This window comes from Anarhichas minor, unplaced genomic scaffold (assembly GCF_050575085.1).
Source record: "Anarhichas minor isolate MPS153535 unplaced genomic scaffold, ASM5057508v1 ptg000042l, whole genome shotgun sequence".
NCBI lineage: Eukaryota > Metazoa > Chordata > Actinopteri > Perciformes > Anarhichadidae > Anarhichas > Anarhichas minor.
The window spans coordinates 13,132,119-13,148,308 of NW_027466488.1; the positions used below are offsets into that span (position 1 = coordinate 13,132,119).

Below are 16,190 nucleotides of genomic sequence, written 5' to 3' on the forward strand. Positions count from 1 at the left end.
TTATCAAGAATGCTCATAACGATTTTTGAGAACCCAGTGTGGCTCAACGAAATTGCTTGTTTTAACAAAACATTAGTTCAAATCCCAAAGATATTCAGTTTACTATCATAAGTAGTATGTTTACTGTATCTGGCTACCAACTCCACTACAGTTGGACAGAGGACAATTTCACACTAACCACAAAGAGAGTCGCCAAGTGTGTGGCAGCACAGTGCTGCAGTAGATCAAGCAACAAACAGAAAAGAAGAGCGAGGTCGACATACAGTTTACAGACAAGGCTTTCCATGACAGCCTCGCCAACACATGAGCTCCACAAATAGGACCTGCTTGTTATTGTTAATGATACTGAATCTTATGCAGTTTACCAGACATTGGCAGATAGAACAAAAACTGAACCCTGGCTATATGTGACAAAGGAAACTTTTCAAATCCTCATATTTGAGAATGGAACCAGCAAATATGTCGCTTTAATGGATGAATATTACCAGCTCCTAATTGTAATCATGTTTATATTGTATATACGTCTGTACAGTAGTGGTGGCAGTCGCCTGAAGCATGAGTTAGAGACTACTAGTGGTGTAACGGACATTGTTATGATGTGTTCAATGTTTCACAGTAATCTAAAATATATTTGAGATGAATTATGAGCTGTTTAACTAGCTCTAAGCAGCTTAGAATACATCATAAACACTAATGACAAGATTTGTTTTACTCAATAAAAATACAATCTTTTATATCTTAATCTTTTGAATTGAACTGTACTATAGATGACTTTAACAAAGTAAAAAGATTGTTGACGCTTTACGCTGACAGTTGAAATGATTTTTAGGACAGTGATGAAAAATAATAGTCAGGAGCCTTTTGAATCAGCTGCTATAACAAAACATCAACAACAAAAACGCGATCAATGCATCTCAATACCATTATATGTGTTATATTGACTATATTGCGTCCCTCGTGACTACATTCTGCCAATGTCTGGTTAGGGCAGTATATGTCCTACATGGTATCCCTACTCAGTGTGTAGAGTCAAACAGTGCAGTTTGAACAGTGGAGGCAGCCATTGCTCCAGCTGAACCTTTAAGGGCCGTGGTAAACAGTCAGAGGGTGTTTTTCTCGTGGCTGAACATTATATAAGCCGGCCTGGAACTCATAATGGCTTCCCTGAAATGCGTTGTGTTCCTCAGCCATGTTTATGTACGTGTCACTGAGGTGGTTGCGTTTCACTGTTTGCTTGCAGTTTCTCCCAGTGTCTCAGCAGCATGTTGTTTAAATTATGTAGAGCCTAGAATAGCAACAGAACAGAAGAACATGCCAAGCCAACAACAACTCCTAACAGCGTGCCGCGCTGAGGCTCTCGTGCGACCAGCAGGCCTTTGTGATAGATCCAGACAAAACAAGGCTACAGCCAGCACGTCAGCAACTAAATGGGAAAGGTGTGTTATTTGGTTAAACTAACATGAGCTCGTACGATCCCGCGGGGCAGTCACAGCTGCTTTGATGTAGTTTGTAGCCAATGAGTAATGGGCCAAACTGTGAGACCCTGACATCATAGAGCACACGGAACAAGACACATTTAGCAAGAGACTGGGTTTGTAAAGATGTTAGAATAAAGATAGCACAACTATCTGTGACACATGGAAACATCAGTCATCTACCAGCAGCCTCTAGGGAGTAGAAATATTCATGCTGGATAGTCAGCATAGAACAGCACGTTGCTTGAGGTTCATGTGGTGTTTGCTCCTCTAAAATGCAGGAATGAGTGCTGTTTGGCATTAAGGAGCTGGTGTGTGCACACTGTCACAACTGTCAGCTAAAAGCTGCTGTTGCAGAACACGAGTTTTGTTGTCAAGCACATTTGAACTCTATTACTTCAAGTACAAGCCATGGACACAATACAGGCTCCGTTTAAAGCAGAGCCATTAACACCTCATCCAGCCATCACTTATAACCCATGTAAGAATCGGAATGGATCCCACAAACTCCTAATATACTAGATATGTCAGTTTGTAATTTTAGGAAATTGGTTGTTGTTGTTGTTGTTGTTGTGTTTGTACAAGACTGATGAAGTAATTATGAAGTAATCTTACCACAAGGTCCATTAGTAGTTCTGTTCTGGAGCGTTCCTCCTGAGCGCTTTAAGGACTTCTCCTCTATGTTAAGCCAACATGTAGAAGTCCTTAAAGCAGCTATAACTGATATTTCCATAATAACAATGATGTATATGTTACAGTTTGTGAAAGTCAAACATTATTTGGACGCTGCGGTGGATGATTCAGATATTGATGTGGTCAAATGAAGTTATCGCTCCTCCTTCTTTATCATGGTTAAAGTGCTTTGTTTTGAACCAGTACTCTGAGTACTTGGATCAAGTAGCTCCTGAACACACATATGTACATTGCTACTTTTTAACTCCGTTAGTATCTCACATCTAGTTTCCTCCTGTGTCTCTGACTCACTCTGATAGCTCTAAACAGGCCTTCATATTATGATTAATTGTGTGTATAATAGCCTGAACACCACAATCAATCAAAATAGATTGTGGTGTATGTGTGTGTGTGTGTGGGGCTAATTGGAAGCAGCTCAGCAGGACTCCTGAATGAAAGAAACAAAACTGCCACTCATGTCTTTGTTAAGGTTTAAAGGCTGTCACTTTGTGAGCTCCATCGCTCTGACTGGCTGCCACGTTACAGCAGCTCCTGCTGTTTCAGCTCGTCTGTAGGCCAACTGACTCACATCTACTGTTTGAAAGCAGATGTGTGCTTATATCAGAGGCTCCATTTGTTTTCAACATGCTTGAATTCAGACACACCTCGTTCATTTGACTGGGCCTTTATCTACATCTAGTGGAGAACAAGAGTGACCTCTACGGGCAAACCCAACTAAGGAACTCACGAAGTCAAATCTGATTGGTCAAGTCTTGCCTATTGTTGACTGATCGGCAAATCATATTTCTTGCTCATTTATCCATGTTCTCATTAGCTACATTGGCTGTGTTCACACTCTTTCTTTGAATCGTCAAAGAGTCGAGTGTCTCACAGACAGCTCTGGTCTCTGAGCCAAGAAATGTCCTGCAGAGGCTGGAGGACACAGAGGGACGGCTCAGTGAGACAGGATGGGCCTCAAACTGACCTGCACTGCTATGCTACCCCCGACATTCCAGGATGTTCCATGTAGGTACGCACACATACACACACACACACACACACACACACACACACACACACACACACACACACACACACACACACACACACACACATCTCAAGAGTGTACTCAAGTTCTGCATGCAGCACCAAGATTATATGCGTTTTAAGGAATTGTAAAACGTACCAAGCCAAATTAAACCAACAGGACTTGTGAAATATTTGTGAAATAAAAACTAGTGTAATACTATTGGACTTCAATTATGTGACTGGACTGATACATTTCATAACGTTGCATTACTGAAATTCTGAAGTTTTGTAAGTGTATGAGATTGAACAACACAAGATGATGTAAGACCTGCTCATGACAGCTAGTTCTGGATGGACTGCTCACTGTTCGCCTGAGTCAGCAAAACCAAGTCAGCGGACACAAATAACAACACGCAGTCACACACACCTCATGCGGCAGATGAAGGACCGTCGGGAGCCCATGCACATCCTCATGGAGGACTGCTGGCCCTCCTTCTTCACTGTTCCTGTCTTCAGGTCCAGAATCCGCCCTGTTGACACACAAACAGCAGATCACATTAAAATACCATGAACATGTAGACCAGTAAATACATTTACAACAAACAGACGCTACTTCTTATAACCTGTATTCTTATAAGTAAACCTGAAGCAGGTGTCTACTGAGACTCACACAGACTCACCGGTTCACTCTATGATCACAGCTCAATGGTTGTGGCTTTAACCTGTGGACATGTGATCACACTGTCTAACACAGCAGGAGGCCAACCTGAGGCTGTGCAGCGTTCACCTAGGTAACACACACTAATCAACGACAAGAAAATGATTTCAGATTCAAATAGTTTATCTCTTCGCCTTTTGGCTGCACCTGTTGTTTGGCTGATATTTGTGCTTTTAGCTAACAAAGAACAAAGATAATTGTCTGGGGATCATGTACATAGCTAGCGTCATGGTCACGGTCATGTCAGTTGTAAAGAGGTCGCTGTGGACAGCGGCAGCTTCTCACCGCCACATCAGTGTGGAGTTCCTGTAACCAAACCTGTTCAGAAATCATTTACATTCCCCTGAATCGGAATAGATTCAGGGGAATGTGTTCCTTCAATAACTAAAGTCAGTCCACAATATTATCACACTGCATCATATCCATCATATCAGAAGTGGTGTTTTAATGAACTTATAGGCCCGATTTATCAGACTGTGACTAACATCCAACTGTGTGAGAGTTGTTTCCTCAAGCAATCCTATTTACTGGCATTGAGACATTCCTGCGGAGGCCCAAAGAGACAGCTGATAAGTGGAGCAGCCAGAGGAAACCTGCTCCAACACAGAGTTCACACTGACCCTCAACGTCTTGATTTGGTGTTACACTTTTGAACAACACCTTCCTGCACTGAGGTGGTGACAAATCACTTCATACCTGGCACTTCTTGTGAATCCAATTAGTCAAACTATTTCTCATTTAGGCTTGATCCTTGATCACACGGTTACAGTGGTTTGTTTGGAGTAGAACCTACATTCATGTTGAGAAAAGGAAGGGGAGACCCCACAGCTGGGCTTTGTAACTATAACCCGTCTCCATCATCATTAGAACAGGACTGATCCTCTGCAGATGGAAAGGGAATTCTTCATATCTTGCATGTATGAAGGTCATGAAGGAGAGCAGGCTGATGAGCATGGTAAACACATGACAGACCACATTACATCTTCAACAACTAGCCAAAAGAGCAACAAGCACATGCCATTCTCTCCCACTCAAACTGTTTTCCACCTGCATGACTTTGCATGCTGGGAGTAAGAACTGTCCTCGTGTCCGGCTCAGAATGAATGTTGTATTATATGTACGTATATCGAGCAGCCGCTGCTTTGACTTTGACCACATTAGGGATTGTCACATTAGAAGTTGAAAATCACAGATGAACCATTTGCTGTATAATAAAGTTATTAGTATCATTACTTAACAGCAATGTTGTTTTTAACCAAAGGAATGAACAAGCCTTCCACTCACAGTGGGGAAAACATTCCAGCAACTCTGAAGCTCCGACCAGAGAACGTGAGAGCTGATGTGCCAGATGTTCAGCCGGACTGGAGCCGTTTATGCGTTTGGAAATTCAGAAAGATAGAAATAAATTCCCTGCTGTAACCGGAATATCACTCCATCCCACCACACAGACGTTCTAAAGTAAGCAGTCCCACGTGGATGGAGGTTCTTCTCTGAGCACACCTTCTGAAAGTCTTTCCTTACCTTCATTATCAGTGGGTCCAACCAGAGAAGTGCTATTATTCTCAACAGCAGTTCAACAGTTTGGGTAGAACACGTATTCCCTTGCTTGCTGAGAATCTCATGTTTGTGTCTGTGATCCCAGTAAATGGATCACACTCTTCAGAATTCCCACAAAGAATTACAGACAGCAACAACTGGTGTTCCGCCTGATTCAAGTTGTTCAGTCCTCCACATCAGTGAGCTACAGGCTCACAGTGAAGTAGAACCAGTGAGCAGCAGCAGCAGGAGGAGACATACTGCTTTAGTTCCACTGAATGAAACCCGGAGAAATGCTGGGACTTCAAAGGCTGCGTATGTGCTTGTGTATGTGCGCATGCTCGTGTGTATATTTTCTTCTGTCACAGCTCTACATGGAGATTAGTGTGTTATGTGGATTACTCTGGGGTCATCAGGACGGACTGACGGACACACTGAGATACTGTGGAGCCTGCAGATGACCATGCAGAGGAAGACAATGCTGCCCTCTGGTGAGCACCATGAGCATGTGGGACATAGAAGAGTAGTGTGGGATGTCAGAGAACGATTGAGGGTAAGATGGTTCCTGCCTGTTGAAATGACAAACAATGAACAGTGAGCATGTGTTACTGTATGAGTGTCTACCTTTGGTAGACATTTCTTGAGATGAGACAGGAAGTCTAAACTAGGATAGGACACAGCCATGACAAGCTAAGAACAGACTGTTGTGAGGCACACGGCTCTGTTAGTACGATGGTTCGTACTGCACTGAGCTGTGGCACGGGGCTGCTGTTGAGAAATGAGTCCATGTTGGGTTCTTTCTGATTCATATAAATAGACATTAACATGTTGGAAGATATCATTTATCAGGACTTGAGTTTTCTTATTTATAATTTCATTTTGTAGTAATAGTATATATCGTCTTTATTCACTCTGGGTTTCCTCTGTTGTGTTGCGGCCTTTAGATTTTGAGTTCCACATGAGATTGGTGTTCCTTTTCTTCTTTCTTCTTATAAACAGAGCATGAAGCTATTGTTCCTCCTCATACTGCCGCTCCTGTTTCTCTGCCCATCCATGTACAAGCTGCCCACTTTTGCATCGTTTTTCTTCATCAGCTATTTTTCGGATTGGTAATAGTTGTTGGTGTCGTTCTAGGATACTGATCGTTGAGCCCGGTCCTTTCCGCCGTCTCCTTGTTGTTGAACTCGGTACTTTTGTTTTTCACTCAAATATCGCTACGATGGGCCAGATGTTGACTGTCTGTGCAGGTAGTTTGAGCTGTGTGGTCATGAATCCATTACTGATGTTTTGAGGTTTGTTCAGGACGGCTGGTGAAAACTAGATAGTCTCTCCTGCTGCATGCTTGTAAGGTACGTCCAGAATAGTCTCTTTCCTGTTTTAGTTTTCAGTGGCATCACAGTACTGACCCTCGTTAGACATACGGCTTCTCTGCCGTCTGTGACAGTGATGGAGCTCTTTCACAGCAGACATGTTGGTACGTCATTGCAGGAAAAGCCCAGGTGTAACTACCAACATGAAAAGGCTGCTTTCAGGGGGCGGGCTTTGCAAACCAATAATTAACAACAGCAGTTGTATTTGTAGTGAGAGTACTTCCTCTACCTGTCATGGAGTTTTCTGAAGTACTGAGCTGTTCCCTCAGCTTGTCCACATCGTCAGGGTGGACCTGTTCATACAGAGTGCTGCCAAACCACTCTGCCTGGGGATGGTTCAGCACCGGCGCCACCGAGTCCGACACGTATATCACCCGACCCGTCTCCGCAGCAACCACAAACAGGAAGCCGTCCGCCGCCTCCAGGATCAGATGCTTCAGTTCCTACAGGGAGCAGAAGGCTACATGAGCTCACAGACATAAACACACTACCAGATAGGTCCAAAGACATGTGCACTGATGAAACACTGGACTAGTGTTAAGGATCTGTTCTACAAGAAGGAGGGAACTGAGATCTGTTTACATCAACTCACATTAAGAGGCAGAGTTCAAAAGTAATGAATAATAATCAGCTGTATGCTGCTTTACATGCAGCCAATCGGTTGCATTTTGAATCATTTCTGTTGAGTGTGCGAGTTTAAATATCTCGTGGTCGCATTCATGCAAGTGCCCGATGATCATTACGGAGTGGAGACACGAGCCGCTGTCTATTCCATCTCCAGCTCCACAGTCCAAAGGAGCGTTGTGCTTTGTGCTCCTTTGCATGGATGCTTAACCACTGACTAAAGAAACACCGTACATAGCGACAGAAAACGTTACGAAACAATCCGTTTAGTCGTTAGCGTGTTCCACCAATAGGACATCTATACTGGAATGAGCAGAGGTTAGGGACACCGTAACATGTCCTTTAGCTTAGGGACACCGTAACATGTCCTTTAGTTTAGGGACACCGTAACATGTCCTTTAGTTTAGGGACACCGTAACATGTCCTTTAGTTTAGGGACACCGTAACATGTCCTTTAGTTTAGGGACACCGTAACATGTCCTTTAGTTTAGGGACACCGTAACATGTCCTTTAGTTTAGGGACACCGTAACATGTCCTTTAGCTTAGGGACACCGTAACATGTCCTTTAGTTTAGGGACACCGTAACATGTCCTTTAGCTTAGGGACACCGTAACATGTCCTTTAGCTTAGGGACACCGTAACATGTCCTTTAGTTTAGGGACACCGTAACATGTCCTTTAGCTTAGGGACACTGTAACATGTCCTTTAGCTTAGGGACACTGTAACATGTCCTTTAGTTTTGGGACACTGTAACATGTCCTTTAGTTTAGGGACACTGTAACATGTCCTTTAGCTTAGGGACACTGTAACATGTCCTTTAGTTTAGGGACACCGTAACATGTCCTTTAGTTTAGGGACACTGTAACATGTCCTTTAGCTTAGGGACACCGTAACATGTCCTTTAGCTTAGGGACACCGTAACATGTCCTTTAGCTTAGGGACACTGTAACATGTCCTTTAGTTTAGGGACACTGTAACATGTCCTTTAGTTAGGGACACTGTAACATGTCCTTTAGCTTAGGGACACCGTAACATGTCCTTTAGTTTAGGGACACTGTAACATGTCCTTTAGTTAGGGACACTGTAACATGTCCTTTAGCTTAGGGACACCGTAACATGTCCTTTAGTTTAGGGACACTGTAACATGTCCTTTAGTTAGGGACACCGTAACATGTCCTTTAGCTTAGGGACACCGTAACATGTCCTTTAGTTTAGGGACACTGTAACATGTCCTTTAGTTAGGGACACTGTAACATGTCCTTTAGCTTAGGGACACTGTAACATGTCCTTTAGCTTAGGGACACTGTAACATGTCCTTTAGCTTAGGGACACTGTAACATGTCCTTTAGCTTAGGGACACTGTAACATGTCCTTTTACCTCTCATGAAATAACAGTAAATCTTTACTTATTGGTGAACTTAATAAACTGTGATATTAATGTAATGTTTAGTGATCCCAAACTGGAGAATATTGTCTGCTGTATGTATGGCAGGTGAATACAGGTGTAGGTTCACTTCTTTAACTTTACCTGAAAAAATAAGTTCAGTCAGATCCAATCAAATAAAAGAGCGCGTCAGCGTATTTCATCATTATTTCGTTACTTACTACTCAAGTCGCTTTTTTTCAGTAAATACTTTTGTATTCTTACTTTCCACCACTGATTAATACCATGCTGCAGACAAACATCAGTGTGGATCTAATCACTAATTAGCCATAGTTACTAACAAGAGGAAGAGGCCTATGGCATTGAGTTTCCTTGGTTATAAGTCACTGCACATGCAGGTGACGCAGTGATGACTGCAGCCTGAGTTTGAAAATATCTCAAAGCAGAATGATCCCAAATAGCATTTGTAACAAAGAAAAGTAATCCCACATTATGCATTATGCATCAATATTAATTATTAAGAGTTTTTCTCAGAAGGATAGCGATATCTGTTGTGTGTATACGATGTGTGTGTGTGTGTGTGTGCGTGTCCAGCGGAGGAGATCGATACAGACGAGGCAAAGCAGGTCTTTTATCTTATATCTTGCTTTAGGCTTTATTCATGTGTTTATAGGCCTCATATGAGCAAATCATTTTTATAGGCTATCGCTGTAATTTATCACTGAATGTATTTCATTTAAAAGGAAAATCTTTAAAGTTAGATTTTTGTCATCAATTCTCATTCGATAATAACAGCAAAGAAAATAACAATAGAAGTAAGGCAGGTTTGAGCAAAGTTGGAGAGATTGTGTACCCAGAATGCTCCACGTGGAGCGGGTTTTAACTCCGACACAACCTGCCATTCTGAGAAGAAACCTCTTCTAGCAGCTGAAGAGCTGACTGAGGTCAGTTCCTCTTCAGATGGCCCTGAGCATTCCCACAGCTATTTTGTATGAATAACTTTGTAGAAATTAGTTTTTTCTTTGACATTGAAGTACTGACAACGTCTGTGATTCAATGTGGTCAAGAAATAAAACAAGAAACAAGGATGCGTTTGTTTTATATGTCCTGGGTCTGCCAGTACCTGTTCAGTGAGGAAGGAGGGCTTATAGGCCCCATCAGTGGACGTGTTGCCAGTGCCCCTCATGGATTTCATATGGGAGACAGCCATACGCAGGATGGTCAGTTTGTCAGGCTTCCGGGCCAGGGCGCTGCAGGTAGGGACCATGTCTGACAGCTCGGTGATGTACTGGGTCATTTTGTTGCGCCGGCGTCGCTCAATCTCACTGTGGTTCTCTCTAAAACAGAGAAAATGCAGTTTGACACTTGGAGAGTACACTGTAACCTCTAGCCAGCCCCGCTGATGCATCGGATCATGATTACTCTCCAGACCTTTGACTGTGCTTTACATCGCCAATGTCCCTCAACCTACCATCTGTTTTAGCATAAACTGAAATGCTAGAGGAAGGATTTTACCACTAAATCAACTAAATCACACTTTTAACAAGTGATGGTATATTGCCTGGAATCTGTAATAGATTGATGAGCTTGCTAACTGCTCACTATGCAATTTGAAGATGCATATCTGCTTTGAGTGCTTATCAACGCAGGTCAGCCAGAAAGGTCTTTGATGAGAAATTGACTTTGACTGAGGAGAATATCCTTCAGACAGCTGGAGGGACTCTGTATCTGTGAGATGAAACCCAAGTATCTCAGTGTGAGACAAAGTACCCTTCAGACTCATTAATATCTCATTGACACGATTCACTGACACCACTCGTGTTTTCTGGTCTTTTTCTTTGACTGGATCGATGTTTCTTTCAGGGGATGTGTCTAATTGCTGGTGTTTGACACTGTGGGTGTTTTAGTGATGCTTCAAGTGATAAACTGAGTTTATGATATTTCCTGTCATTATTGACACAGATGTTTGGCAGATGAACATCATTATTCTTTCTTTTAGGACTGCCTCATCCACTTTGTGTCCACAAAGGGCTTAGAGGGGACTCATCATGCTCATTTTCACATCCTGTTGTATTTTGGGTTTAAACTGTTTTTTTTCATACTGGCTGTGTGAATATACCTGTATTCTTCTTCTGTTTGAAACGCTCCGTTTTAACACCTGTTTCTTTAAGACTCCCTCCAAAAAAAGGCTCAGTCTGCTCTGATTGGCTTGTGAGAAAATACGGTGCAAAAGTAGTTCCCAAACTGTTGGCAGTATATTCTAATGAACCTGCATGTGACATAGGAAGGGGAGCCAGATCTGATTGGCTTGTTGAATCACATGTTTTCTGTCTAGACAGCCCACAAAAAACAGGATGTGTCCCCTTTAAGTAGTCAATGCATCAACACACCAGACGTCCTTGTTTCCTTGTATAGCTCTTTCCAGCTGTTGTTTTCGGTGGCCGTGCTCAGCTCTCCTGCCTATGTGACATCTGAAATAAACCAACTCCGCTGTGCCTAGTTTGAAAAGTGGGCCGTTCCCACAAGACAGAGAAAGAGCTTCCTTTCTGTGATATGTTATATTGTCAGTACCGCTGAGTGTTCCTGTCTGCCAGCTCTACTGACATATGCACACCTGCTGAGAGGAGTACTGCCCACCACAGTGGAACACTTTCTGTAGCCAGACATGTGATATTCAACATACTAACAAATACAATTGTTTCTAATATACCAATATCATTTTTTGGCACCAGTTGTTAGTATTTCCCTGTCTTCGGTCAGAACAGGTGTGTAGTGTGCACGCTGTGCAGTCTGTTGAGCCCTGAGTCAAGGGAACATCCTCTGTGGCCACAGCTAGCTAAGCCTACCTGGCGAATCTCTCCTTATCCCCACCAGGAATCTCATCATCATCCTCATCATCATCATCATCATACCTACAGAGAAGAGAGGACACAGCATGTAACACAACGTACACACACACAGGTAAACAGCTTCTCTGGCTATGTTCCTCACATGCAATGATTGTCACATATTAATGCATGAGAGTAGATGGTTCAAAGACTGATGGGAAGAACATGGGCCAAACTGAAGCAAACATACTGCTGTCACTGGTTAGGACATTTACACTACACTTACTGGACTTTATAACATAGGCAATGTCCTACTTACAAACCTGGACACACTACAATGATTGAACCTAAAAGTAAGGCAGCAACATGGAACAAACACATATTATGATTATATATCATTATTATAATCATAGTAGAGTAATGGACATTTGGGGAAATACATGGTTTAACCAGTTACACCTGAGTTTAACTGGTTAAACATGTCTGATAGTTGCTGCCCTACAAGACTATAGAAGCAAAAGAATAGCAGCAGCAGTTTGAGTCTCAGAAGCAACTGAATGCCTCACTGTAACATCTTTCTGTGTGGATTTAATCAGAAGGAGATTTGACTAATTGAATGTGAGCAAAACTTTCTGCTGAGGAAGGCCATGGGATGGGGGATTTCCACCAGTAGTAAAAGTAAGCATTACTATAGAATGCAAATAAGCTCTATTTTGCTTTCACCTGTCTATTCACATACAGGGACCCTAGTTTAAAAATGATGTCAAAGGCAAATAGCCCTACATTGTAGCACAAAGTCTACTGAACCAAAGCTAGAATGTAGAGAAACTGTTCATTTACAGCCTGGAGCTTTCACACTGTCCTGGCTCAGCTGTCTTCATTCTTTAGCCTAAAAAGACCCAAACAGCCCAAAGACCTTCTCGTCTCTGTGCAGCTGTGCATCGCTGTGAGTCACACACTGAGAAGCAGAGTGAGCATAAGCTCCTGGCTAAGAGAATCAGCTAATCATTTCCTCTAACATATGTGCAAAGTGCATGTAGAGAGGCAAACCCTTCACAGTGACAATATGGAGCTTTCTTGTAGCCCAATAAATCATACATGTAATGCTACTGTCCATTATCAAGAGTGCAGTTCCTCCTGTGTTCAGCAGAGAGCAGCTCCTCCTCCTCACTGTCACCACTCAACAGAGATAAACCCACTGCTGTGTTGTCAGCTCAGAAATAAAGCACTTACTGTAATGCACATCCTACAGACTTACACTCTACACAACATGAGAAGAGAGAAAAGGAAAATAAATGAAACGTGAGGTCGGTTGAGATGCAGTGACAGAGAAACACTCGAGTCCCTCTTTAAAAGAAAAGACAGAACAGAGCACAACATTTTGAATGGAAGGCGAAAAGCAGCAGTCAGTGGTACAAACAGAGGGTGTCTGCAGGGTTCTTTAACACCTTTTCATATCTACCACCTGACATGCTGAGATCAATGTAAAACCAAAGAAGACTGACGTTCCAGTTTGGTGACTTGCATTCATACTGTGCTACTTTAATATGCTCATGTCAGCTTTAATTGACCACACCTGCAGATACCCTGAAACAGGAAGTGAGTTTCCTCTGTGAACTCGTTCTCAAACATTCAGACAGGGCTGGTGCTTCCTGCTTTCTACGTGCTCACCTTGAAAATTTGCTCGGTCCCTCTCCGTCTTCGTCATCAAAGTCCATTCTGGGAAACAACCACAGGAAACATAGTGACTACTTCTGTTAGACTTGCCAGCTGACAGCGCTCTCTAGTGACTGCATCCCTGTGCCTTCTAGTACAGTGTGTGAACATGCACAGCAGTAACTGTAAACAGCTGGAGACGACTTCTTCCTCATTTGGTTCTGTTGTGTCTGCTGATGATTGAACCAATAGAAGAATGTGTGTATCAGGCCAACAGTTGATGACTCAGCATTACAGAGCCAATGCTCTCATCTCAAAACCATCACCTCATTGCCCTTCCACTGTGATCTAGTCTCTGTGACACAGTTTGAATCAGTCATCTGTGACTATAGCTGAGGCGTCATGATGGTTAAAAAGCCGACATCGATGCATCTGAGAAAACAACTCAGGAGCTGGAATGAAGTCGACGTCTGATAAGAAAGGAATGGCAGCATCATTTGGTTCTGCAGTATTTTGAGGTAAATGCCTAGAAGAAGGTTATTATGTGTTGACACTGTTCAAAGAGCATCTCAGTGTAACAGCATGGTAGGCTGCAAAACCTACAGCACCACCTGACTGTAATGGAACCAGAAAGGGCTGATGCAAATGGATCCACATCCTGTTTCCATCTCTCAACTCAAGTGCTAATTGTAAAACTACTCCTGAACCGAAACAAGTATTTCATCCTCTACTGCAGGAAGACTGATTCAGGTTCAGCCGTTGTCGACACAGTTTGAGTTTGAGGCATCCGGGCTCCCTTCGTCTTTAAAGGTGCCAGATCCGAGATCGGGGTCATTTCTATTGCCTTTTAACGGCTCTTAACGTGTCGATGCCGAGCCGGCGGCTCATAGCTAATGGTGCTAACGGTGCAAACAGCGGCAACAGTGTTGACAGAGCTATCAGTGTTTCCCTGAGGGTGGGCGCTACGCCTCCACGAGGATGCTGTAACGCTGTAGGAGAGCAGTGCAGAGCGGTGGCAGTGAGCTAACCAGTGGGACACGCTCACATGCACTAACATGCACTAACATGCACTAAAAGCTATATCAGGAGAAGCTCTGGTAACAACACACCGAGGGAAAGAGACTTCATTCTCTGCTCAGCTCGACATTACTCCCCTAGATCTTTACATGATACTTGTTGGCTGATATATTAATGTTCAGACTATACAGCTTCTCTGACATGACTCGGAGAAGCCAGCCGATGTATTCGCTCTCGAGTCACAGAACCTCGTTCAGTTCAGATTCTACAGGATTGGTGATGCTATTTCCAAAGCACTTTAGTGAAAGACGCTTTGTATGGACGACATGAACCGCTCCAGAACAAGTTAGATGTGCAGCATAAGTTAAAGCAGAGCCCCCTTAGTGACACTGAAAACTCTGACTCTAGGCTTATCTTACTGCTAACCCACTAGTCTTGCTTTGTAGTACACTCCTGTGGTTACACACACACCTGTCTCTGCTCAGTTTGTATGCATGATCTACCTGATGGCTTGATGCACCATGTCAGCAGCAGTTTCTTTATGAGGGGGAATGGAGAGGATTATTTTGTCTGTTGTTGTCTTGGGATCCTCTTACTTAACTACAACCTGGCTCTCTCACTCACACACACACACACACACACACACACACACACACACACACACACACACACACACACACACACACACACACACACACACACACACACACACACACACACACACACACACACACACACACACACACAGCTTCATAAATAAAGCAACAATGACAGAGACAAGAGGAGTCTCTGTTGTCTTCCTGTGCCATGTATATTTGGCATATTGCCTGGATCCAGTCCTGTATTATTTATTCATGTGTATGTAGGCCTAATGTCTGTGCATGGGTTAAATGCATTGCTTTGGCCCCTGAGGATTAGATTCACAAGGTACTGAACTCATGTGCAGGGCCCCGTACGCTGCTTCTTCCACACTAATGCAGAACCAGAAAATGCCATTCACATGTCAAATGAGGTTCCATTCATTATGGAGATTGAGATTGTTTTCCTGAAAACTATGCGTCCAAAGGGAAACACTTTAAGAAGTGGTTGCTGGGCTTTGCCCTTTCTTTTCCTGTTGACAGAAAAACATTGCATTAAATCCATTATCTGATGACGATGAGCAGATGATCCCTTAACATCCCACAGACTTATCTCACTAAAGACCGTGAGGATGTGCTCCACCTGAAGCATGGTGGCAGAAAGGAACTGTCGAGAGTAGAGCTGCAACAAGTAGTCAAATAGTTTTGTCAGTCATCAGACAACTAATTGGCAACTAGTTTAATAAGTGACGTATTGTTTAAGTCTATTATCATGCAGAAACAAAGACAAATATTTGTTTTCATCTACAATGTAAACTATGTATCGGAGTTTTGGACATTTGGTCGGACAAAACAAGACATTTGAAGAACTCACCTTGGGTTCAATAGAACCAACAATTAATCAATACATCAAAAATCTGGAAGTTATTGATATTGAAAATAATTGTTAGCTGCCTGCAACCCAAGTCTATGTCTACTTGTGTCCATCTGTTTGACTAGTTATCTAATAAACTGAAGAAGGTTGTTGATCCACGTGTTCTGTGGCAGCTATCACATGTGAGCTGACTCAGCGCAGTAGAACAGACGGACTCCATGCAGCGCAGGAACCTTTCCAGCTCATCTGTCCCTGATACAACAGATCATTGTATGTTCACACAACATCAGCTCAGGTTTGTGTCATTATCATGAAAGAAACCAGGTGTGTTGTAAAGGTGTGTTGCAGCACGTTGGTGGAAATGAACAGAAAGGTTTTCATTTGTGGTTGTTCTAGTGCACATCAGGACTTCTTACAGGGCAATTTGG

At 42.9% G+C, this 16,190-nt stretch overlaps 1 protein-coding gene across 1 annotated transcript in view; it reads right to left on the reverse strand.

The window, feature by feature from the left end:
- arnt2 (aryl-hydrocarbon receptor nuclear translocator 2) overlaps nucleotides 1–16,190 on the reverse strand; it is a 64,282-nt gene that overhangs the window by 38,399 nt on the left and 9,693 nt on the right. Inside the window, exons 3-6 of the mRNA XM_076110211.1 lie at nucleotides 13,309–13,356; nucleotides 9,933–10,146; nucleotides 7,030–7,243; nucleotides 3,604–3,706 (exon numbers count right to left, since the gene is read on the reverse strand). Coding sequence (XP_075966326.1) covers nucleotides 3,604–3,706; nucleotides 7,030–7,243; nucleotides 9,933–10,146; nucleotides 13,309–13,356 — 579 coding nt within the window. The remainder of the gene's footprint in view (nucleotides 1–3,603; nucleotides 3,707–7,029; nucleotides 7,244–9,932; nucleotides 10,147–13,308; nucleotides 13,357–16,190) is intronic.